The sequence below is a fragment of the Syzygium oleosum genome, unplaced genomic scaffold (assembly GCF_021117445.2).
Source record: "Syzygium oleosum isolate NSW1041296 unplaced genomic scaffold, Sole_v2.1 Sole_v2.12, whole genome shotgun sequence".
NCBI lineage: Eukaryota > Viridiplantae > Streptophyta > Magnoliopsida > Myrtales > Myrtaceae > Syzygium > Syzygium oleosum.
In genome coordinates, this window is record NW_026607496.1 from 8,286,304 (window position 1) to 8,310,289 (window position 23,986).

The 23,986-nt window shown below is 41.2% G+C and overlaps 2 protein-coding genes and 2 pseudogenes across 2 annotated transcripts in view; 2 read left to right on the top strand and 2 right to left on the bottom strand.

The window, feature by feature from the left end:
• Window positions 1-8,521: 8,521 nt before the first annotated feature.
• Window positions 8,522-9,267, top strand: LOC130139433 (protein FAR1-RELATED SEQUENCE 5-like; annotated as a pseudogene).
• A 262-nt stretch (window positions 9,268-9,529) lies between these two features.
• On the top strand, window positions 9,530-11,801 carry LOC115674222 (protein FAR-RED IMPAIRED RESPONSE 1-like; annotated as a pseudogene).
• A 6,831-nt stretch (window positions 11,802-18,632) lies between these two features.
• LOC115674216 (glutathione S-transferase L3-like) overlaps window positions 18,633-23,986 on the bottom strand; it is a 54,981-nt gene continuing 49,627 nt past the window's right edge. The window contains exon 11 of the mRNA XM_056316344.1: window positions 18,633-18,868. The gene's annotated coding sequence lies outside the window, so the exon portion shown is untranslated. The remainder of the gene's footprint in view (window positions 18,869-23,986) is intronic.
• LOC115674215 (glutathione S-transferase L3-like) lies at window positions 18,913-22,564 on the bottom strand. Its single transcript, XM_056316345.1, has 10 exons — window positions 22,404-22,564; window positions 22,215-22,289; window positions 22,037-22,097; window positions 21,818-21,904; window positions 20,716-20,814; window positions 20,528-20,630; window positions 20,378-20,454; window positions 20,065-20,172; window positions 19,286-19,366; window positions 18,913-19,171 (listed from the first exon to the last, which is right to left on the bottom strand). Exons 1-10 carry the CDS (start codon window positions 22,412-22,414, stop codon window positions 19,160-19,162), a joined length of 714 nt encoding a protein of 237 aa, XP_056172320.1. The 5' UTR covers window positions 22,415-22,564; the 3' UTR covers window positions 18,913-19,159.

Below are 23,986 nucleotides of genomic sequence, written 5' to 3' on the forward strand. Positions count from 1 at the left end.
ATGGACGCCGCTACAAGGAAATCGGACTTCCAAGTGAGTGAGGATGGAGTTTTAAAGTTCCGAGGACGATTATGTGTGCCCGATGACTTGGAGCTTAAGGAGGAGATTTTAAGGGAGGCACATCGTAGCAATTATAGTATCCACCCTGGCAGTACAAAAATGTACCAGAATCTATGGCAGTATTATTGGTGGAATGGACTGAAAAAGGATGTGGCCAAACATGTGGCGAAATGCCTGATATGCCAGCAAGTTAAGGCCCAGCACTGTAAGCATGGAGGGTTATTACGACCTTTAGAAATCCCTGAATGGAAATGGGAGCATATCACTATGGATTTCGTCACAGGATTACCAAGTAGCCAGAGAGGACACGATTCCATATGGGTGATAGTGGATCGACTGACTAAGTCAGCGCACTTCCTGGCAGTGGGAAAGGATTTTGAGTTGGAAAGGTACGCAGAGTTGTATGTGCGACAAATCGTCAGATTACATGGAGTTCCGGTAACGAGCACGTCGGACCGTGATCCGAGATTTACGGCCAATTTTTGGAAAAGTTTGCAATCGGCCTTAGGAACAAAGTTGCAATTTAGTACGGCCTACCATCCCCAGACGGATGACCAGTCTGAAAGGACGATTCAGACTTTAGAGGATATGTTGCGAGCCTGTGTATTGGACTTCCAGGGCAAATGGGAAGAGCAGTTGCACCTGGTAGAATTCGCCTATAATAATAGTTATCAGCAAAGTATACAGATGGCGCCATTTGAGGCCTTGTATGACAGAGCTTGCAGGACGCCAGTATGTTGGGACGAAGTAGGAGATCGAAGTATCACAGGCCCAGAATTGGTTCAGCAGTCGGTCGAAGCAGTTGAAATTATTCGGGATAGATTATGGACCGCTCAGAGTCGCCAAAAAAGCTATGCCGATCGGAGACGACGACCTTTGGAGTTTCAAGTTGGAAATCATGTATTTCTCAAGGTGTCGCCAATGAAGGGACTGTCTAGATTTGGCAAGAAAGGAAAGTTAAGCCCGAGGTATGTCGGTCCGTTTGAAATTTTGGAGAAGATCGGTGATATGGCTTATAGACTTGCCTTGCCGCCTAACTTGTCGCAAGTACACAATGTATTCCACGTGTCGATATTGAGAAAGTATGAATCAGACCCGACCCACGTTCTGAGGTACGAGGAGATAGACGTGGACGACAGGGTGTCGTACGTGGAGAGGCCAGTAAGGATCGAGGACAGAAAAGATCGAGTGCTATGGAATAAGACGATCCCGATGGTCAAAGTTGTATGGGAGCACCATGGAACCGAAGGTGCCACCTGGGAAAACGAAGAGGCGATGCGACATCAGCACCCCCATTTGTTTGAGTAGATAGATTTAGATTGCAAATTTCAAGGACGAAATTTTTGTAAGGGGGGAAGAGTTGTAACATCCTGAATTTCGACCCATTTCCAGGATCAATGATATTGATATTATTCTCATTTAATTTTAGTAAGTCTCGCCCGGAATTGATCACTCGCGGGATACTAACCGATAGGGAATAGCTAACTAGGAAAATGGTACGTGGACCAGGGACCCGATCGCGGATCGGTCACTGATTCCGAGAAACGGCGAGGAAATATTTTGGGCCAATGTGGGCATATCCTAGGAGAGTAACGGATTTAGCTTGGCTAATGACGTACGATCGGATCGGGGGTGATTCCACACGACCGAGAGTACGCGTGGCGAACAAATCCCGAACTTAATCCGAACGATCGCGACCTCCGGAACTAGTGATAATTCCTCACGTTCTCCCGGTAATCGAGACCATCACGACTCGAGTAACCCTAGGTCGATACGCGTAATCCCTAAACAGCCGCTCGTTAGTGAGAGACCCTAAAATTTTAAATTGAGCAATTTTGATCGCGAAATTGGATCCGGACTTTGACGTCGAATTTTGTGGGCGTACACAACTATTTAGCGAGGATGACGTCATTTTAGAGTGATCAACTATATTTGGGATCAGTACGGTCGAAAAATGGAAATTCGGCCCGAAATCGGAAAATGACGATTTTGCCCCTAGGCCTATTTTTGGTATTCCGAATTTTAGGAATTATTGGAGATTAATTTTAGGGATTAAATCTTGGATAATTATCAGCCCAATAATGCATAAAATCTTGGGCCAAAATGCCCCTCAATTATTGGACTTAGATTGATATTAGCCAAGTGAGAAAGGGGTAAAGTGGGGATTAGGAAAAAGTTGGTCAAACCCCTTAGACCAATAAATGCTCTTGTCTCTCTCTCATTCCTCCCATTTCCAGCCAACTCCCTTCTCCTCTCCTCTCTCCCTCTCGCCGGTTCTCTCTCTCCCTCCCCTCCATTTCGTTTGTTCGGCGTGAGCACCACCGCCGCCGGAGCGCCGTCCAGCCACCGACCGCTCACCTTGTCTCATCACCACCACCAGACCGTCCCATCCTCTCCTCCCTCTCCCTTCCTCCCTTCGGCCGAGAGGCATAGCCGCCGATCAGCCCCCTTGGGCGTGAGCCGCCGGGACGCCGCCGCCGTGAGCCGCCTTGGACCGCTCGTTCCTCCGTCGGTTCAGCCTCTAGATTGGAGCTTAGGAGTTGGTGAGTATTAGTCCCTAAACCCTAATTAGGCTAATTAAGCATTTCTAGATAGGATTAGGGTTAATTATGGGTTAATTAGGTGATTTAAGGTTTGATTAGTGGGCTGATTTAATTGTGGTGGACTATGAGATGATTTGGGAGCCTTATGTGCTGATTTTGATGTGGTCTAGTGCCTTAGAGTGGGCTGTTCATGGCTGGAAAATTATTGGGATTAATCGGCCTAAGTTCGGAAGTTTAGGGTTTAATTGTGAAATCCCGAATATGCCGTGTAATTGTCCATTGAGTAGATGATTCGTGCTTGAGTGAGTGTTAATTTGGGATTGCCATGTCGATTGCCTTATGTGGCCGAGAATTGATGAGCATGTCGGGCCTCGAGAGTGCGAAGTTATATTGTTCTAATCACGTGAATTGTGTGCGTTGATTATGTGCTATGCAATATTGAAAAGAATTTCTTTATGGATATGCTAGTATGTTGATTGGGTGTATTGTGATTAATATGAGCATGTCGAATGATTAATTGAGCACGTCGTGGCGTTTATTGAGTATGTCCTGGCATTGGTTGACAACGTGCCTGAGTTGAAATCGGATGCTCACTGTGCATCGTGTGATTGCCCGAGTGCTGGATTGCATGGCCATGTATTTCGCATGATTGAACATTGGCTTGATTCGGGAATTGTGCGAGTGTGCGTGCCTGACATGAGCATGTGATCACTTAATTGCCCTGATGCGTTTTACACGGGGTTCAGATAAAATTGGTTGTGTGAGCGTGTGATCATTATGAGTCCTGATGCGTTTTACGCGGGACGGTACCCGGTTCTACTGGAAGACGGCCAGCCTTATGCATTTTACGCTGGTTTTGGTCCGTATATGGAGATCGGTGTTGCGCCTGATGCGTTTTACGCGGGCTAGAGACACCGGGCCTGATGCGTTTTACGCGGGCCATGAAGTGTTGGTATTGATTGTTAGACCTGATGCGTTTTACGCGGGTCGAATCTTAATTGAGAAATGAGCAGTGTGCATTATTAAGCTCGATCGCAAGCATGGCATATTAGTGGCATATGTGTGCAAGAGTGTACTGGCAGTTGTGCGTATCGGTGACTCGTGTGTGAGGCAGGCATTAATAAGTTTGAGCATGCGTATGGCGTACGTGTGACTAAGTGTGATCGCGTATGTGCCATGAGCGTTATTATGAACTGTCTAGCATGCAGGGTCAATTGTGTGATCGATCTGGGCCCGAGGGCCTAGGTTAATTGATTGTTAATTATTGCTAGTTGTTTGTGAATTATTGCCTGTCAGGAGGTGCATGTTAGCCTAGTTTAGGTTTATGGGGTTTTACTCGCTGAGATTCGTCTCATTGTTGTTAAAACCCAATGTTTCAGACCCCCGGCCCTGAAGATGTCAGAAGTGCCAGTACGTTTTGGGATTCCCCATCATATAGAGAAGACGATGTCCGTATACCCCGTAGGGAACGGGGAGATGTATATTAGGTATTATACCTTAGTATGGGTCGATGTGGGGAAATCGCATTTTGAGACCCACGAGTTTGTAGCGTGGTGTTTTAGAGACTACTCCGGGGAGTATGGACCTCTTCGGACTTTTGATGTCCCGTTTAACGGGCTGGGCGAGGTGGACCCGCAGTGTGCTGACGGAGACCTAGCGAGCCCCGAAGCTACGCCTGAGGGGAGTTCGAGTTCTGGCGCCGAGCCTGTTGTCTTAGAGGTGGATGAGCTGGACTCGATGGACGAGGAGCCGATGGATTGGGACGCAGACCCGGAGCCGATGGAGCCGGATGAGGAGCCAGGGCATATGGAGCAGGACCCTGAGCCGGAGGGCGAGCCTGAGGAGATGGACTCTGAGGAGGAGCCTGCAGAGGCCGAGTCCGAGTTGGATTCCCTAGACTCTGAGGTGGAGCTGTCAGACAGTTCTTCATCTTCTGTGTCCTCGGGATCCGACCCGGACTGGGTTCCGTAGGGTTAGCCTTAGCTCAGATACGTCGGGCCAGTACCTTTTTGATCGGGGCCCCACCTTAGTTAGTAGTCTAACCAACCGGGCCACTTACCCCTTTTTGTCAGTGGTGGCCGTTGACCGCTTTTAGTTTTTAGTGCTTGCTGTAAATGGATAATGTAAATGTTTCCCTGGTTAATATAAGTATATATTTGTTATCTCGTTGTTTGTTGTTATGCTATCCTTGGTCTCGTGTTGTTTTATCTGTACGGGTGTTTATGTTGCTTCCGCATGTGTCTCGATCTCTGTTTGGGTTTTGGGTCGGCGACGCTTCCTGGGGCGTTGCACATGTTCGACCTCGGCAGGGATGTTGCGTTTCGTAGGGTTCGGGGCGTGACATAGGAGGACTCCCGAAAATCCCCATTATGAGGACTTTCTTGTGTGTGTTTTGCGGGACCAGCACCCATTGCGAGAGGTAGCAAGCAGACTTGTGCAGTTGCTCAGCAAAGTTAAAACCTCAGCATTCGACCCTGTTGAAACCGTTCCAAATCCTAGAAAAACTTGGCAGTATCACAAACGATGTTCGTTTCTAATCACATTTTAGTATAGAGCTTTTGAGAGATTATATATTTATATTTCTTATTTTTTTCTTTCAATTCAAACTTGTCTATCGTTTTTCTCTTTGAGGGTTGTATTTACTTTGGAGTGTTAAAGAATTCGTATACAGTGAACCTTAATAGAACTTAGCTTTCGCAACAAAGTTAGCCATCTCAACAAAATATATCATGCAATCCTTTTAGGATCTTAAGGGAGGACCACTTTCCCAAAACCCTTGGGATTATGGTCATAATTTCAGACTTTTGAATTTGAATAGCTGGCCACAACCAAGAATGATCCTTACAGAGAATCTGGTGCTACTAACAGTAGGCTTTGCTCCTGCACTCGGCAGGACAAATGGCAATAGGCATGTAACAGGACCAGATTGGGCAAAGCTGGAAATGCAATAGGATAGATGGCGCACCAAGAATTGTCTCTTCAATTGGGCTACACTAGTCCAAAACCCCTTGACGATTCCAGCTCAGATGATGGAGATTGGGACCCCAACCTCACCTTCGTTCTCGTCATAAACTTTTCAATAAGGACCTGTCTTAAACACCGTTAGCTAGTATTATTGCACTGTGTCATATAAGGGCCATTGCTTTTTCCCAAAGCAATTTTATTATTGTCTTTCAGTTGTGTAAAAGCAACTTGCAGATGCAGATGCAGATGCATGTGTGGCCATGTCTTTACTACAGTACTATGTACTATCATCCTGAAAACTACCTTTTAGATGCTTGTGTGCATAGCAAAAGTCTGTAATACCCTTGGCTCTATCTACATAAGGGTATCTTCTCCCAGAAGTTGAATAAGGTCAGAGTAAGAGAAAATCCCGAAATCATATGTACTCTATATGGCTTTCTAAACAATTTCCTCTCTTTCTTGAAGTCTAATGTTATTTTAAACTTAAAGTTACACTTTTAGTTCAATAGGATGAGTTAATTTCATGAGTATGCTCTCCACTTACTACCTTATGAATCTTGTGGATCAGAAAACTTCTGAGGCTTGAGAGCCCTATGGTGTATATTAATGGCTTCTGGAGACTTAAATGTAGTCTATTTGAAAGGACAATGAAGGGTCGTGTGTTATGGGATAGCATAACTATAGATAACCATTAGTTTATACTATAAACTCCTCGTAGTATCAGAGCCAGCTCTATCTAAATTGGGCTAAGATTATAACTTTGTCTTATAATGCATTAGTACTAAGAGGAAGATCCATTCCATCATGTTTGAACCTACAAAAAAACACTACTTTTGTATGTATCGATTCCCCTATTACCCTAGACTGTCTTGTTCCTTTACTAAGGCCGCTTATTTTTGTCCAAACGCTACTTTTTGTAAATCCATATTTTGTCTTTGCGAAGCCCACTTATTTTTCACCCATCCATTTAAATATGTAACCACCATATTCGGAAGGACTTCAAGGAATACGTTCAGTTAACCTGCTTTGACCAACACCTCATCCCAACTACTCAACAAGAATACTTTGTCAATCTACATATTCCACCTAAATTTCTCCATAAATTGCTACAACAAGGATATACGCACCTTTCATGGCAAAAAAGGTCTCTCAGTTTTAGCCCGCATGACACTACTTGATAATTTGGTATCTCAATTACCAAAATGCTGTATTGGGACAATCGAGACCACTCTCAAATGCTAGAACTGCACATGTAAAACTGTTCCCCAACTTCAATATTGCTCTTTTAGACCCCTATTTGTTCACTACTCTAAAGGTCTAGTTACAAATTACTGGAGCCACCAGTACTCTGGGAGAAAATATTGCCTGCGTGGAATACTCCACGTAGGCTGTGCATAACACTACTGAGTGCGTGACACGTGGCCAGCGGCTCCACAGATCAGATTTATCAAAAAATCTGACTCTTTCCCTTCTCTCTCCCATTCTCCGTTAGCCTCCGTTAACCCTCGCTGCTACTGCTAAAAAGTTTTCACTTTTCACCTGGTCTCTCTCTCCCTCACTCCTCTCGCTCAAAATTTCTCCCGCTCCCAACCTCCTCTTCCTTCCTCTGCGACTTCGCCTCCTTTGGTCGTGAACCCGCCACGCCCACGCCAGTTGCCTCCGCCGTCCCCTTCCGAGAAAACCCATTTGCTATCTCTCTCTCTCTTTCCTTCGTGAAGCGCGACTCTTTTTGTGAATCGCGCCTCTGCCTCCGCCGTCACCTCCCAGAGCCCATCGGTGGCTCAGATCCCGACCACGCGGCCGTCTCCGCCTATGCCGTTGCCTTTGAAGCCCCCCATTGGCGATTCGTCCTCTGCCTCTCTCTCTCTCTCTGTCCCGAGAAACGGCTCTGCTCAGCTCTTTGTTACGAACCGTGCCTTCGCCGTCGCCTCCCAAAGCCCCTTCAGCGATCTCAGGCTCCGACTCCCCTTATGCGTTGCCTCCCGAAGCCCCATTCTCAGGTTAGGGTTTTGTATGACTTGAACTTATTGCCGTCGTTTTTGCCCTAACGTGAAGATCGGTGGCTCAGATCCCGACCACGTGACCGCCTCCGCCTACTCCGTCGCCTCTGAAGCCCCCCATTGGCGATTTGTCCTCTGCCCCTCTCTTTATCTTGAGAAACGGCTTTGCTCGACTCTCTGTGACGAACCGCGCCGCCAACTTGTACGCAAAAATGGCTATGGCAAAGACTATTCTGTTAGATTGCAAACAGACTAGAAGAGATATTAGATAATGCAGGTCAGGAGCACGCCAAAGGAGTGGAAGTCACAAGGTTTTAAGATTCGCTGTTCTTCTGTTTTTTCCTTTTTTGGTTTGTTTCGTCTTCACGGAATTGTTTTTTTGGCCTCATTAGGAGTCAACGTGATATGTGAATGTTAGGGATTTTCGAATGACAATAGTGACTATAAAAGTATAGCTGTGTGTATAGAATGTGGACATTCTGTGGTACACATGGTGATCGATTTGCCAAATTTATTGGTTTTTTTAATAGCTTATCCGGATACTTCATTTAGACACAATGGATTAATATATAAGATATGAACTTTCCTTGAATCTTTTTTCTCTAGACATGAAACGGTCTATGGAAAAGTAGGTGTGGCTCCAATGAGGGAAAGACATAAGTCCATGATACCCCATTGAGATGATTTTTCCTGTGTGGCAGTAAGTAAGAGATTAAACCCCAATAACGTTAATTTGGATTTCCCGTTCGTTATTGATGATGGTGTGGAGTTTAGTAATTACATTGGGTCCCTAAATAAATCCCGTGCTTGTACATTCTGCTGATTGTGTTTGATTGTGCTCTAAAAATGTTTGTGTGAGTGATTGTGTTCTCAAAATGTTTGTTTTGTATTCCATTAGGAGGGAACTTTATAGTCTCTCATCACCTCAGTTATTTTGCACTTGTGAAGATATCAAATGGCTAACTCAAAGGTAATTCTTTACTCATAAAACATGATTTGCTTTCTTAAGTAAAGGATGAGATGTTATTTTTCTTAAATTATTTTTTGTTCATTTGGTTGCAGCATGAAACTTCCCATCTTGCACATGTGATGCGTGATATGGAAAAAGATTTTGAGTTTGTAGTAGGGATGGTTTTCTCAAATGAACTTGAAGCATATCATCAGTATGTGGCTTATGCAATCGGCAAAGGATTTGGAGTGAGAAAGGGTAATACGGTTAAAAATAGAAAAGGTGAAATAACCCAGCGGACTTTTTTGTGTAATTGTGAGGGGCATTCGGTGGGGTCATCTGATCTAGAAAGAAATATGAGAGATTTGAAGTTAGATGTGAGTGTCTTGCTCATATCAAATTTAAGGTTGATAATGGTGTCTATGAAGTCATGGACTATGTTTCTGAGCATAATCATGCATTTGTACCGGAAGATCAAAAGCATTTGATTAGATGCGGAAGAATGATATCTAACACATGGAAGGGTGTTTTGGTTGACATGATTAAAGCGGGCATTAGGAAGACTTCGGCATATAAGTTTTTAGCAAATGAAGCTAGAGGAAGCAAAAACTTAGGTTTCATCCTGCATGATTATCAAAATTTTTTGCAAACGGAAAGATCCAAGGTTATAAGTGGCGGAGATTGTCAAAGTCTTTTGAACTATTTGCATTGCATGCAAATGCAAAACCCAATGTTTTTCTATGCTGTCTAGGTAGATCAGGATGGTAGACTGACCAATTTGTTTTGGAGAGATAGCTTGTCCAAATTTGATTACGACTGTTTTGGTGATGTGCTAGTGTTTGATACCACATACCGTACCAATAAATATAACATGATATGTGCACCTTTTGCTGGGGTTAATCACCATTGGAAGAATACTCTGTTTGGTTGTGCATTTTTGCTGGACGAGACTGCAAAATCATTTATTTGGTTCTTTGAGGTGTTTTTGAAGTCCATGGGAAAAAAGGCTCCGAAAACCATATTCACTGATCAAGATCAAGCCATGGCAAAAGCCATTAGAATGGTATTTCCGAATACACAACACCGTTTATGCACTTGGCACATCGGGAAAAATGCCAATCAAAACATTCCACATCTTTACCATAAGCCAGGTTTTAAGGATAAATATTTCTTAGTGCTTATGTATAGATGCAAATCAGAGGACGAATTTGAAGCTACATGGAGGGAAATGGAAGAGGTGTGGGGTACTAAGAATAACAATTGGCTTTGGAGATTATATGACCTTAGACATAAATGGAGTTCGGCTTTCAGTCGTGACTCTTTTACATGTGGTATAAGGTCAAGTCAAAGGAGTGAGAGCACCAACAATGTCTTCCAACATATGTCGACAAAAACATTGTCCCTTATAGAATTTGTCCACCATTATGAAGAACAACTAAAGCAGGTTTTAAATAATGAGATCTTGATGCATGCTGCTTCGGTATATACTCATACCATTTTTCAAAGGTTTAATGAAGAATTTTTGCAAAGTCTCTCTGAACATATTTCAAGTACTACATTTGATGGATCGGTTTCTTTATATACTCTCAAGCGTACGAGGATTGGGATTCAAGGTGAATATGTTATTATATTTGACCCTGCAAACTTTTGAGTTTCTTGTGAATGCAAATTATTTGAATTAAAAGGGTCGTTGTGTCGCCATGCCTTACGCGTGTTGAATGTGAACATATTGATGGTTACGGTCATTCCATCTTCCTATATTTTGAAAAGATGGACTAAGGATGCCAAAGAAGGGATTGTGAATGATGAATCCCATCAAATGTCACCGGGTCTATCTAAATTTAATCAATTTTCCACGTTAATGCATGAATCCTTTGAACTGATGAGTTTGGGAGTCGAAGATGTACATACTATGAGAATATTGAGGAAGCACATGGTAAAAGTAAAGGCTGAAATTTCATCATACAAATCAAGTATGGTTGTGACTGATGATGTTGGTGATGATGAGGATAATGAGGCTTCTTTGTGCGATATGTCGGTAGCGGACCCCATTTGAAGGAAGCGAAAGGGAATAAGTTATGGAAGGCTTAAAAGCTCAAGTGAGAAAAAGAAGAAAAAATCTAAGAAAGGAACTCCCCCAATGCAAATAGAAAGTTGAGGTGAGTGACATATTATTCAAGTTAATATAATTAGTTAAATTTTTTGCTTATGTTACGTGATACCAATTAACATATTTATTACTTTGTAATGTAGAGTTGGTTGTCCAAGCGACACATAATGAAACTAATTTCCCAGATTATTCGAGTAATTCAAATCAGTTTTGAAATGCCTTTTATCCTAGCAACATTGGTGGTCCTACTTTAAATCTAAATTTTCATAATCAGATATATTGCTCTTTGTGCTCAATTTGTATTTATGTTTTACTAATTGGTCGTTTTTTTATATGGATGCAGCAGCCACCATACATCATGCCGTTAGGGATTATGAGTAGAGTTTGCCCATTCCCTAGTCGGGTATTTAATAGTTTGGTGATCAATTAGTTTGTTTGCATGTTATTCAAGTTACTGTGCCTCTTTATGCTAATGAGGTAATTTATTTTATGTAGATGCAACCACCATACATCATGCTGCCAAGGAGTGGATTTTCTCCATTCACTAGTCAGGTGCTTATTATGAAATCATTTTAGATTCTGGTGTTATTTGAACTTTTTATTACTATTGTAATATTTATTATTAATGGTTTCTTCTGGATAGATGTCGGAGTACCATAATCAATCCCATGGAACCATTTTGAGTCAGGTACAACTTGCCTTTTGTTGATGTGGGATTATTTGAAACATATTGATCTAGGCATATTGTTTAGTAAAATGTAAATATATTTGTTATTCTCTTATACAGGGGTCATCAAACTCTTTTCAACATCCTGGGATGAATGAATCCGAAGCCCCCTTTGAAAGCATAGACAATGCACGGTCGCCACATAAATAGTCGGGAGGAACCCTTGTAATAAGTCCCTTCACCGAATAAAATATTTTTTGCGTCCTTCTTTGATATGGTAACTATTGTAGTATGAGTTCACTGTGACTTGGGACTTGCATTTGTGCCTTTTATATGAAAAGATCTTCCTTTGTATTTCCTTGGCTGTTACTTGGAAGAAATGTTTTTATATTTCCAATTTTGTTAGTTGGGCTATAAATCCAGCAGGAACCAAGTTCGATATTCATTTGACATGATGTAGTGATTAACTGGGGCAATAGTTTCGATAGACATTAGAAAAGGATTGTTAGAGTAGTAAAGATTTAGTTCTATGTAAGTTAATGATCTTATCAAACTTGCTGAGAGCTTCACCCATATGCAGAGATTTATTCTTCTTCTGAGTATTCACTATGTTCTCTCCTTTTCTGCAGTTATGGGTATTCCAAAGAAAGATTTGTTTGGGCTTTGATATCTGCTGTTGGCAGTTTTTTGTCATGGATCTGGTGCTACAATTGTTAATGGAATTCAAAGCTTGTGGATTGCACATGTAATCTTCTGTTTTTGTCTTATCCTTTACCATTCTTCTCAAGTTTTAGCCGGTTCATAAAAGGGGCAAAGTTGTTCTTGATATATAAGTTCATTGTCTTCTTTAGGCTTCGGAAAATATCCAATATGCAGCTTTAGTGATCGGAGGCTCATTCATGATTGAAGGTATTTCGACTTACCATTTGTTTTGGGCTGCTACTTATAATGAAATCATTGGTATTTCGACTTACCATTTAGTGATCGGAGGCTCATTCACCTGTAATATTTGTTTGGTGATGTGCAGATCAAGAATGATCTGAAGCCGCCAACTGGTATGAAGTATTAGTGTGAAGTTTCAAGAATAATCTGAAGGAACAAGTTCGTATGGCGTCGTCTTATAATTTAGTATTTGGGTCCAGAATGCATGAACTCATAAACACCATGCTAGAAAGCCACCAATTGGTATGGAGAGCATCGGTGTGAAGTTTCAAGAATGATATGAAGGAACGAGTTCGTATGGCATCGTCTTGCAATTTAGTATTTGGGTCCAGAATGTGTGAACTTCCTAAGTCTGGAATTCATGCATTTCAGTTCCTCTTCTTCTATAGTAGATATCCCGGTCATCTCATGGTTAAGCTATATGAGTGTATTTATTGGTTTGTTTCCATCTTTGTAACTCAATGTCTTATCTATCTGGAAAAGGATTGGAAGACTTAAAGTCGTATATATTACAATTATTTTTAGTGCCGTAGCTTGAGTTCAAAGATGTTTGATACGTTGAGAGAGTGAAAGCAATACAAAATTGGCTATCATTCGAAGTAAATGATTATGGGAAAGCTATGCTTTTGGACTTTAAGAGGAAGTGATCAATAGTTTCTCTATCTCTTGTTCTCTTTTCCACCCCTCAATGCAGATTAATATGTGTCTGAAGGACAATTATGAATCCTCCACCAAAGGCAAAAGGAGGAAGAGAAGTAGAATAACTAAATGTTGAAAGTTCTCTGCTCCAATCTTTGACATGCTAAAGTCAGGCATTAATGTTTGTTATTGATTCCGTTGGAAAAGAGGAGGATATAGACATCAATTTTGGTTGAAAATTCAAAGGGTAAGATATTGAAACTCGATTCAATCATGAGAACTGTAAGGTAACTCTAGATAATGCCCGTTCAATTATAATGGAGTTAAGATGGAAAAAGGTAAATACGAACTTAGATAATGCGATTGTGTTCATTAGAGCCAACGCAACATAATGTTTGATTCAAGCTAGCAAAATTACAAGTTCCACCCATCTAGTTTTTCTGGACAAGTAGTCCTAATAAAACAACACATAATATACATAATAGACAAACAAAAAAAATACACCTAACTTGCAAGACACTTAAATGGTGCACATTATGACTCAATCCCTGCAGCTTCTCATAAGTCTTCTTGTGTTCATCTTTCAAATGCTCAAGCAAATACTTAATGCTTATCATGTCATCTTCAAATATTGCAGGCTTCATGAAAGAATAAGCCACATCGCTTGTAGGAAAACACCAAGAAAAGAAGTTACATGTCTTATTCTCACAAGTATAGTAGAGCTCGTGCTTGTTTTTGATAGATTCTGAAATTCTCACGGCAACACGCTTACCACACTTGCACATTCTATTTTGAAAGGTCAATCTGCTCCAATTATCTTCATTCACACTGGATGAAGACATCATGTACCTGCAAGACATCACCATTTACAACTTTCTTTCACTTCTGCTCAATTCAATGACCACTAGCAGTAAGTAGTCCACAAACACCCACAGCTTCATATCTCAGAAAACTTATGGGAGGTTCCAAGCTACCTACTAGAATCCCGAGATCAATATCCTTGTCTTCAAACTTTTTGATGAAAGGATGACTCTAAAATGACGAAAGAATTCATTGTCAAATATCCATCAGGCAGAATGTTAGATTTGAAATAGACAGTTAACAATTACATGTCACTTACCAAAAGGATCAAAGATGAAGATCTTTCTTGACGGTCCTTTTGTATGCTGAGAACCACAGAGGAAAGTACACGTCAAAAAACAATGTTGAGCTCTAATACTACAAGGAGAAGATGAGGAGAAAGTTGAGGGAAGTATCATGATTTATCTTTTGCATTTGTTTTGGCTCATGCCCAGCCTCAACAAGCACCGTGGGTCACTGACAAATTGATAGATCTAATTTATACAGAAAAGGAAGAGTGGAGAGTAAAAATAATAGCGTGATCTTTTTATGAGTTGAACCTAACTTGTTTCTTTAGGGTAAAGGCAAATCAATTTGTCCCTCCACCTCGAGGAGGATCATAAAATTGTCCCAAAACAAACATTTTTAGAACACAATCACTCACACAAACATTTTAGAGCACAATCAAACACAATCAGCAGAATGTACAAGCACGGGATTTATTTAGGAACCCAACGTAATTACTAAACTCCACATCGTCATCAATAACGAACGGGAAATCCAAATTAACGTTATTGGGGTTTAATCTCTTACTTACTGCCAAACAGGAAAAGTCATCTCAATGGGGTATGATGGACTTATGTCTTTCCCTCATTGGAGCCACACCTACTTTTCCTTAGATAGTTTCATGTCTAGAGAAAACAGATTCAAGGAAAGTTCATATCTTATGCATTAATCCATTGTGTCTAAATGAAGTATCCGGACAAGCTATTAAAAAATCAATAAATTTGGCAAATCGATCACCATGTGTACCACAGAATGTCCACATTCTATACACAATTTTCAGGATCAGGTATACTTTTACGGTCGCTGTTGTCATTCCAAAATCCCTAACATTCACATATCACGTTGACTCCAAATGAGGCCAAAAAAACAATTCCGTGGAGAAGAAACAAACCAAAAAGGGAAAAAACAGAAGAACAACGAACCTTAAAACCTTGTGACTTCCACTCCTCTGGTGTGCTCCTAACCTGCAGTATCTAATATCTCTTCTAGTTTGTTTACAATCCAACAGAGTAGTCTCTGCCACAGTCATTTTTGCATACATGTTGGCGGCGTAGTTCATCACAGAGAGCCAAGCAGAGCCATTTCTTAGGACAGAGAGAGAGGGATAGAGGACGAATCGCCAATGGGGGGCTTCGGAGTCGACGGCGTTGGTGGAGGTGGCCGCGTGGTCGGGATCTGAGCCACCGATCTTCACGTTAGGGCAAAAATGACGGGAATAAGTTCACGTCATACAAAACCCTAACTTGAGAATGGGGTTTCGGAGGCAACGCAGAGGGCGAGTCGGAGCCCGAGATCGCTGAAGGGGCTTCAGGAGGTGACGGCGAAGGCGTGGTTCGTCATAGAGAGCCCAGTATCTCGGGATAGAAAGAGAGGGACTGAGGACGAATCGCCAATGGGGGGCTTCAGAGGCGACGGCATAGGCGGAGGCGGCCGCGTGCCACCAATGGGCTCCTGGAGGCGACGGCAGAGGCAGAGGCAGAGGCAGAGGCAGAGGCGCGGTTCACAAAAAGAGCCGCGCTTCACGGAGGAGAGAGAGAGAGAGAGAGAGAGAGTATATGGGTTTTTTCGGAAGGGGACGGTGGAGGAAACTAGCATAGGCGTGGGCGGGTTCACGACCAAAGGAGGTGAAGTCGCGGAGGAAGGAAGAGGAGGTTGGGAGCGGGAGAAATTTTGAGCGGGAGGAGTGAGGGAGAAAGAGACTAGGTGAAAAGTGAAAACTTTTGAGCAGTAGTGGCGAGAGTTAACGGAGGCTAACGGAGAATGGGAGAGAGAAGGGAAAGAGTCATATTTTTTGATAAATCTGATCTATGGGCTCGCTAGTCATATGTCACGCGCTCAGCGGTGTTATGCACAGCCTACGTGGAGTATTCCACTCAAGCAATATTTCCTCGTACCGTGGACTCTACTGTAGCAACTCTTCGCTCATAATCATGCTCTTGATTTGACTCCTTCAAAAGTAGAAGATGTTCTTTTCGTTTTAGTGGATAACAACTTCGTGGGTCCATGTGCCAAGGCATTTTCCTCGCCTATAGTTAGTTAAGCTTCTTTTAGATACATGGGTGATTAACTATGAGAAGATCCATCAAAATGTTAGGCCTATCCAATGTTTAGAGTCCAAATTCACCAAAAGAAGTATGGCGGTATGGTTATTAATTTTGATCATTCAAAGGAAAAAGAAGAAAACCCTTCTTCCTCTATTTTTTCCTACCATTTTAATGATGCAGTCATACATTCTAGAAGATGAAAGTGAAAGAAAAAGGCTTGAATAGACTCTATCAACTCTGAGAGGCATACTCTTGTCTACTTTAAAGATCCTCAGGTCATTGCTTTTGGAATCTAAACTGTCAAAGCAAATTTTGTCTAGCCACTCCAGAAGAAGAGGATGACAAGCCTTCAAAGAAGAAGAAGAAATCTCGCTCATCTAAGCAAGAATTTTTCCAAAAATGGAAGGGTTAATATCACGAAAAACCCCAAACTGGTACACCTGTGATAAATTTATCCCAAACTAATTTTTTGATTACTAAAAATCTCAAACTGGTACATCCATGACAAATTTACTCAAAACGAATTTTTTGACCACCAAAAATCCTAAACCGATACATTTGTGATAAATTTATTTTCCATTAGTTTCCGTTAAATTGGATTTATATCACGAAAAATCACAAATTGGTAAACCTGTGACAAACGAAGGGTAATACCCCAAATTAATATACCCGTCAACCGTCAAGTGTTATCCAAATTAGCAATTTGAAGGTAAAATTTAAAGAAAACTAACGGAGGGTAAATTTGTCATAAATGTACCTGTTTAAGGTTTTTGATGGTCAAAAAATTAGTTTAGGGTAAATTTGTCACAGGTCTACTAGTTTTGGGTTTTTCGTGATATTAACCCAAAATGGGAAGATGTTGACACTACTATCGGCCCCCTTGGAGAAACATAAACCCACTCCTTCCAAAGCTAAGCCACCTCCTTCTAAAGCAATTTCATTGTTTTACAAACCCCATCTCAAATGGGTAAGGAAACATCCATCAGGACAGAGAGAGTTTGCACAATTTTGTGAAGTCTGACCGGCCATCTCCAAGAACTTCCCCTGTCTAATTGTGCTCATTAATTCCCTCCTCTAGTTCTTCAAAATGTATATACGTTCCAGCCTTTAGATTATCCTATTCTAGAGGATTATATTAGATCAACTGGACATCAGTACATGTTAAAGGTGCCAAATCCCACCAAAGTAGATGAGCATGGAAGAGCCAAGAAAGTAATGGCTAGGGGTGTCAAAAAAGCCGACGCCAGCCCGACCCGGCCCAACCCTACCCAACCCATTGACATCCCTAAATAGCCCTTGTTTGGCCTAGTACAATAATACAACTTATATAGTGTTTAAGATAAGTCCTTGTTGAAAGGTTTGTAATGAGATCAAAGGTAGGGGTCGTAATGTCATGACCTGAAATTCCAATACAATTTGAATCTCAGATAAATAATTAATTTAACCTCAAGTCATGTACACAATCTTACAAAATCGTGACTCCCAATACAAAATGCAAACTCCTACTTTATTTACGCACTCTGATCCAATCCTCAAGAGATCTTCGGAAGTGCTAATCTACATGTCCCCGATCAATCTGTAAGGTATTTTGAGGGTGAGCCTAAAGCTTAGTAACAAAAAAAGCTCTAGGTTTTAAGTAGGAGATTTACTCGCTACTCGACCTCTGAGCACAACATCATAGTAACAATCAACAAGTAATATCAAATATCATTTAGAGAAATCACTATAATTCAGAATATACCAATCCTTCATTTATTCAAGATATTTCTTAGTTATTTATGTATTCATAATACAATATTTCGATCACTGAAATGCAACATGTATTCTATTTTACACTATTCAAATGTTTGCATCCCAATCCATATACTACATGTTAACCATTTCAGCTACTATGAGTACGCATCATAGTATAAATTCATAATCATGTCAAAAATCCACGTCTCCAACCACATATTCAAATTTCTCGTCACTTTGTGACTTGAGTAACGATAATATCAACCTACCGTAAATCGCAAGTATTCATTTACATTTTCCAAATATATTATTTGAAATTGTTTAAGACATAACTCACACGATATATATATCTATATATATATATATATAAATGATTATAATCATGTGTGCCGTAAAATAAATGTCATGAGTTACATACAATTCAATAATCAAATGCACACGGATGAACATACAAATCTCAAGATGTGCAAATACGACATAGTAGCTGCCGATATATACATGTGAGTATCTATTCCCTAGTTGATCAAAACTCATCTCAAATAATGAGCATCATCGCCAATAATATATGGGTTATGAAAATATAACATCATGACCAATGAGGCATCGGCACTACTAATCTGCTCAAGAAATTTTCCTTCGCCCGAAAAAATGACGTCTTTATGCGTTTGCATTCGCCCTTTTTTTTATTTGTAGTAAAAGATAAAGATGTTGTCTCGTATCATTTGTCCAATTCTAAATTCTTGATTTGAATATTCAGAGTAACGGTAAATGCCACGTGTGTGGAGAAGGTTAGATTTATATTTACCTATACCTATCGAAGTCTGATAACATTCTGTCAAAAAGAAAAGGTAAAATAAATAAATAAAATACTTTTTTCTTAGAAATTGCCACAACCCAAACTAAACACTTCATATTACAATAGAACCCACATAACCTACAGATCAACCCAAAATTTAAAGTACTTTTTTTTCACAGTACTATTATAACAACAGCTTGTTCTTTCTTTTTTCTTTGATGAACAGCTTCTTCTGTCTGAGTCAATAAGCCTCAAGATGAGCAAATATCAGGAATAGCGAGGACAGTTGAGCAGCTTTGATGAGGGGAAGCCAGGGAAAACCCAAAGAAACATCAATATGAAGACAGACAATAACGCAAATGATTCGAAAATGAACTGTTACATATACAAAATTTCAAGTAATTTCCCGATAACATTTTCAAGCTGTAAAACATGGGCATCGCTGCATCTGGAGCGGATACACAACACAATAGCCTTAGCCTCAGAGAAACATCAAAAGAAGGTATACCAACTATCAAGCCATTCAACCCTTTTCTTACTCCCCTTTTTCCCTTCATACATAGCCTAGCATGGTCCTGACTCCATTCACTGCTGAGCCTGCATTTGAAGAAAAAACTAATTAGCGACTAGAAACAAACTCACTGGCGCTGAGAGAGGAAAGAAAGTCCTTCAGAAAATTTCGTGACATCGAGTTTGAGTTAGAAGCATTACAGTGAAGCGCTTCTTGTAGAATTCAACAAGTTCAATAGGATCGGTCTTTGTCTGCTTGTAAGCGTCAATCTTGTTCATTTCCTGCACGGGATGAAGTAAAAGGAAATATCAATGCATAATATGGTTTTGAGCAAGAATGAAATTGAGCAGAGCTGCTGAATCTGCAACTAGTAACAATACGACTTGCCATTGTCCAGGTAGTACAAGCACACTAGATCCCAAGGTTGTCTGTAAAACTATTTGGTCTCTAAAGGAAACTTTATCATGTTTTCCTCTCAAGAGAGGATGCATTTGCATAGAAAATATAGTCACCACAACCAGTGAATAATTTGAAGGTCGGTGGAGAATGAGGACTCTCTCATTCTATATATGGCTCTACAAGAAAACTATGGAGACTGTAAGAAGAATAATGATGTATATTTTATTGATCAGAAAATACGGTATATATACACATCAAAATCCCAAAGACCATTATACCCTTTAACAGAGACTATTAATGAAAATCCCACTAAGCATGTTGGATGACTTCAGATAACGATTGCCTCACGGCAGGTTATAATCTCCCCAGAGACAGGCTCCCACGCTACAATGGTTCAACAAGGCCAAAGTTTAGCTCTAGACACTATCCTGAAACTATTATCACTGATTCACCATTTTACTCGGAATCAATCTAGGAATTTAGCTTCCTTTTGTTCGTGGGAAGAAAGAATTTTGGTCAAAATGGAAAAGAAATGAGGCTTAAAACAAGCATTGGCCAGAGACTAGATTCCTTCCCATACCTCAATCCATGCTGCTAGCTTAGGTCTACCAGCAGTGATGTCATACTTCCACACTTCAGATAAGAAGATTTGGAATCTTTCAACAAATGGGATGTAGGCAATGTCCACCTGAAATCACAAAATTAGACCCTAAATAATAGTCAACCACAAAAAGAATTACATATTGATAGCCACATATCAGGCAAAACTTCTTTCTCCAAGATTCATTCGCAAATCATATGGATTGCAGGATCAATGGATATCTTGTCTAACCCATCTAGAAAAAGAAGAAGCACTGAAGAGCCCCTTATCAAATGCGAGAATGCCAACATACCCCACTGAATTGTCCGAGAAAGAATGGTCCATCCTCAAATTTGCCAAGAGCACTCTCCAAATGATCGAAAGCAGAACCTGATGCAGAAGATGAAGTTCACTAATGGTAATGGAGATACCTATCATCAAAGAAAGTGCTTAGAGGACTTACCACATTCTTTGGGTCCTTCTCCCTTGAATGAAGTGTAGACTATCTTCATGAATTCATCAACATAAGACCACAGTTCCTCACCAAACTTCTTCTTTTCAGGATCCTACGTAACGAAGAGCGGCCACTTAGTTTGTTGTTACGTGCAAGCCACAGAAAAAAGAAATGCACATTTGCTATCAAGTGCTCACATCAGGGAAAAGAGAAGGCCCTTCAAAGTTGCTGTCCACGTATTTGATCAGGTCTAGGCTCTCTCCAACGATTTTCCCGTTGTGCTCCAACGCCGGTACCTAATCGTAAATTACAGAAGGAGAAAAGCAAAATGTACCCATCAAATCAACAATGGCTAAAACTCACCCTTTTCATTTGATTAAAAGGTCAAATAAACCAAGTCGGGAGACAATTTAGTTCCCATAAACTAAAATCAGCTACCCTTGAGAGTCACCAATTCAGCCGGTCCCTCTAACAAATTTCCATCTGCATCAACAGATGCCTAAACAAGAGATTAAAGGGTTCCAGAGAAAATTCATTCTTCCTAATAAACGAAACATGTCTCCCCGATTCTTGTCCTATCACTAATGCTTACTCTCGATCCAAAAAAACGACAAACCTGGTTAGTTTATGATATAAAAAGTAAAAAGGAAGCTTCATTGGGAAGGGATAGGGATGGCGCATTGGCTTGGTTGGCGGCTGGCGGGCTTAGCTTATTACTTCTAGTTCCTTTCGGGTAGTGCGAGTGGAAAGCCCTACAAAGTAAGCCCTCAAAGTCTTTAAGTTCAGGGAGTTGAACAGAAGATAGAGTTTCAGTTCCAGTGAAAGCCCCTACTCCCAACAAGTTGGAAAGTCAAGTTCAAGTGCTGAAGTCAAAGTGCCGATTAACCCTGATCCATCAGATCCTAAATGTACGCCTGCAATTAATGTAGAGCACCCCACTAAACCAAAGCTTTCACTTCCATGTCATCTATCGAGAATAAAAAATTCCTGAAGCTTCGAAGTCAATCCACCTTCCTTCCGGCAAGAAGCCATCAAAATCTCCCTCCTCAAAGCGGATCGGTGTAACTATGCTTAACACATCGCAATTGAGCCATGCTTGGTTTTGGAATACATGAAAACTAGTAACACAAGGAGCCAATCTTTAAAATCTGGAATCCTGCAGCAATCGCTTGGAATCCTAAACTAATCCAATTTGGGCTTTGACAATCAGTGTCAAGCGGAGAATCTGGGCTACTATCGTGAAACACCCAGAATTAAAACAGTCGGCGACGGGTAAAAGACGAGCAAAAGAAGAATAACCTTATTCATGGGGTAGACTTTCTCCTTATACCAAGCAGGCCTGTCTTGAAGATTAAGAGGAACTAATTTAATCTTGTCCTGGAGTCCCTGCATCTCGGAAAAACAATCCCAATTTAGAAACTAATCACGAACCCAATCAAAATGAACTAAATGACATAAACAGACAAATTTCACTTGAATTTTGTCAAATTTCACATGCATCACAAAGAATGAACTCACCTTATAGTTCCTCGTGATCCAGACGCGCTGAGCAAATGGGCATGTGTAACAGGTGTACAACCTTCAGACAATTCGGAGAACACAAACGTAATCAGACGATACGACAATATAATCAGTAATCACACTGAATCAACTCGAACAACGACGCTCAAGGACTAAAAAAAGACAAGAATCGAACTTTATAGTTCCATCGAAAAGAGGAGGCTGCTCGGCACTGGAGTTCAACGGAGGAGGCAAGCTCTCTACCACGGCACTGCGGCAGAATCGAAACGAAAAACCAAGCAAGGGATCGTCAGAAAACACAAGAACAACGGCTCGAATTTCGCAGGAAAGAGAGCGACAGCGCAAGATCGCGAGGGAGTCTTACGGAGGAGCCATTAGCGTACGGTAGTTTCCGGATAGAAAATCTGGGCGATGACTGCTTCTGGGTGTGCCGGCTTCGACGTGAATATGGACGAGACTGGCGTCCAAGCGCGAAGCTATTTAAAGAGGGAGGAGGGTGGCGACGGGGGTGAGGTAGTGATGTCGCGCGCAGTGACGAAACGGGGAGTGATGACGTGTACGCTTCCGTCAGATTTGACTGGTTTGGTGGAGGCGTAAAGTCCTAGCCGGCTCGTGAAACGTCCGAAAATATGTCCTTGGAGATTGCGCTTTGGTGCCTGCGTTTTGAAAATCTAAGAGGCTTGGTAGCTAAGAAAGGGGCCAAAAGATGGGCATCGACACATAATAAATTCCAAAAAGCTTGAGAGAGAAAAATAGAGCCGCTTCGTAGATGAATTATTTCTCCTATGGATTTTAGCTACCCAATTCGCAACTAAATTGGCCTCTCTAAAATTATATTCTACTCGAATATTTGAAATGAAGAGTAACATATCCTCGCATTTCATGATAAGTGCATGAGCTCCCCAAGTAAATTGATCTAGATTTCTCAGCGCATTGACCAGGTCCGAGTTGTTAGATTCAACTGCAATGACTCTGTGTCTAGGAGAGAAAGTAATTTAGGGCCTCAAAGAGGGCTTGAGCTTTGACCTAGAGAGGAGACAACGAAGTAAACGATTTTGCAGCTCCGTCCAGCAATCCACCAGCGGGATCATGGCATACACATGCAACTGACACTTCCGTCGCTCCAGCTCATATGCTCCATTGATGTTTATCTTAAAGGTTTCAGCTTTCGATGGATTCTGGCTTCATGAAGAGCTCTTGTCTCCATTTCCAAATTTGTTCATCTTAGGGTTTCATCTTTTAAAGCTTTCCAATCTTGCAAGAGCTGTGTCCACGAGGGTGTTCAGGTCAAGTTTTCTTCTCCTGAAGATGGCATTATTCCTCGATTTCCAAATATACCAGAGCACTGAGGCAATTGTTGCCAAATCTCATGAGTGACTCATGTTTTTTGATATAATTCCCGCCCAGTCCTCAATTTGAGTTAATCCCTAACTAGAAATGTGGATATTTAGCATTGGTTTCGCCCAGACTACCTTCGTCCATGGACACAAGAGAAAACAAGTGCTCCACGATTTCAACACTTTGATTACATAATGGGCATAATGGGTCAGGTACAATCCTTCTCTGATGTTAATTTCCTTATTTGGGAGTGCATTCTGGCAAAGATTGTATATGAAGATTTTGATTTTGAGAGGCATGTAATTTCCAAATGTCTTTCCACAGAGTGCGAGGGGGTAGGAATGATGGTTCCCACTATGTTTTTCCCTTGTCTCCCGGATATAGTTGTATCCGATTTAAACTGTATACTACCTGCTTTTGTACTTGTCCACACAATTTGGTCATTCTTTGTTTGAGGCTTGATTGGGATCGCCAGAATTTCACACACAATTTGATCATCAAAGTCCTCCTTCAAAGCGACTTCATTCCGGCGTTCCTCCTCCGTTAAGAGGAAATCTGATACAAATTGGGGTTCATCCCTAGTGGCAAGGCCTCCTAACACTTCTCTCT

What these genes read in the sequence shown, in the direction of transcription:
- LOC115674215 (XM_056316345.1), bottom strand. An exon ending in GGCCTTCTCTTTTCCCTGAT is followed by an intron (nt 20,631 to 20,715) that starts GTGAGCACTTGA and finishes TTCGTTACGTAG; the next exon opens with GATCCTGAAAAGAAGAAGTT. An exon ending in AGAAGGACCCAAAGAATGTG is followed by an intron (nt 20,455 to 20,527) that starts GTAAGTCCTCTA and finishes CTTCTGCATCAG; the next exon opens with GTTCTGCTTTCGATCATTTG.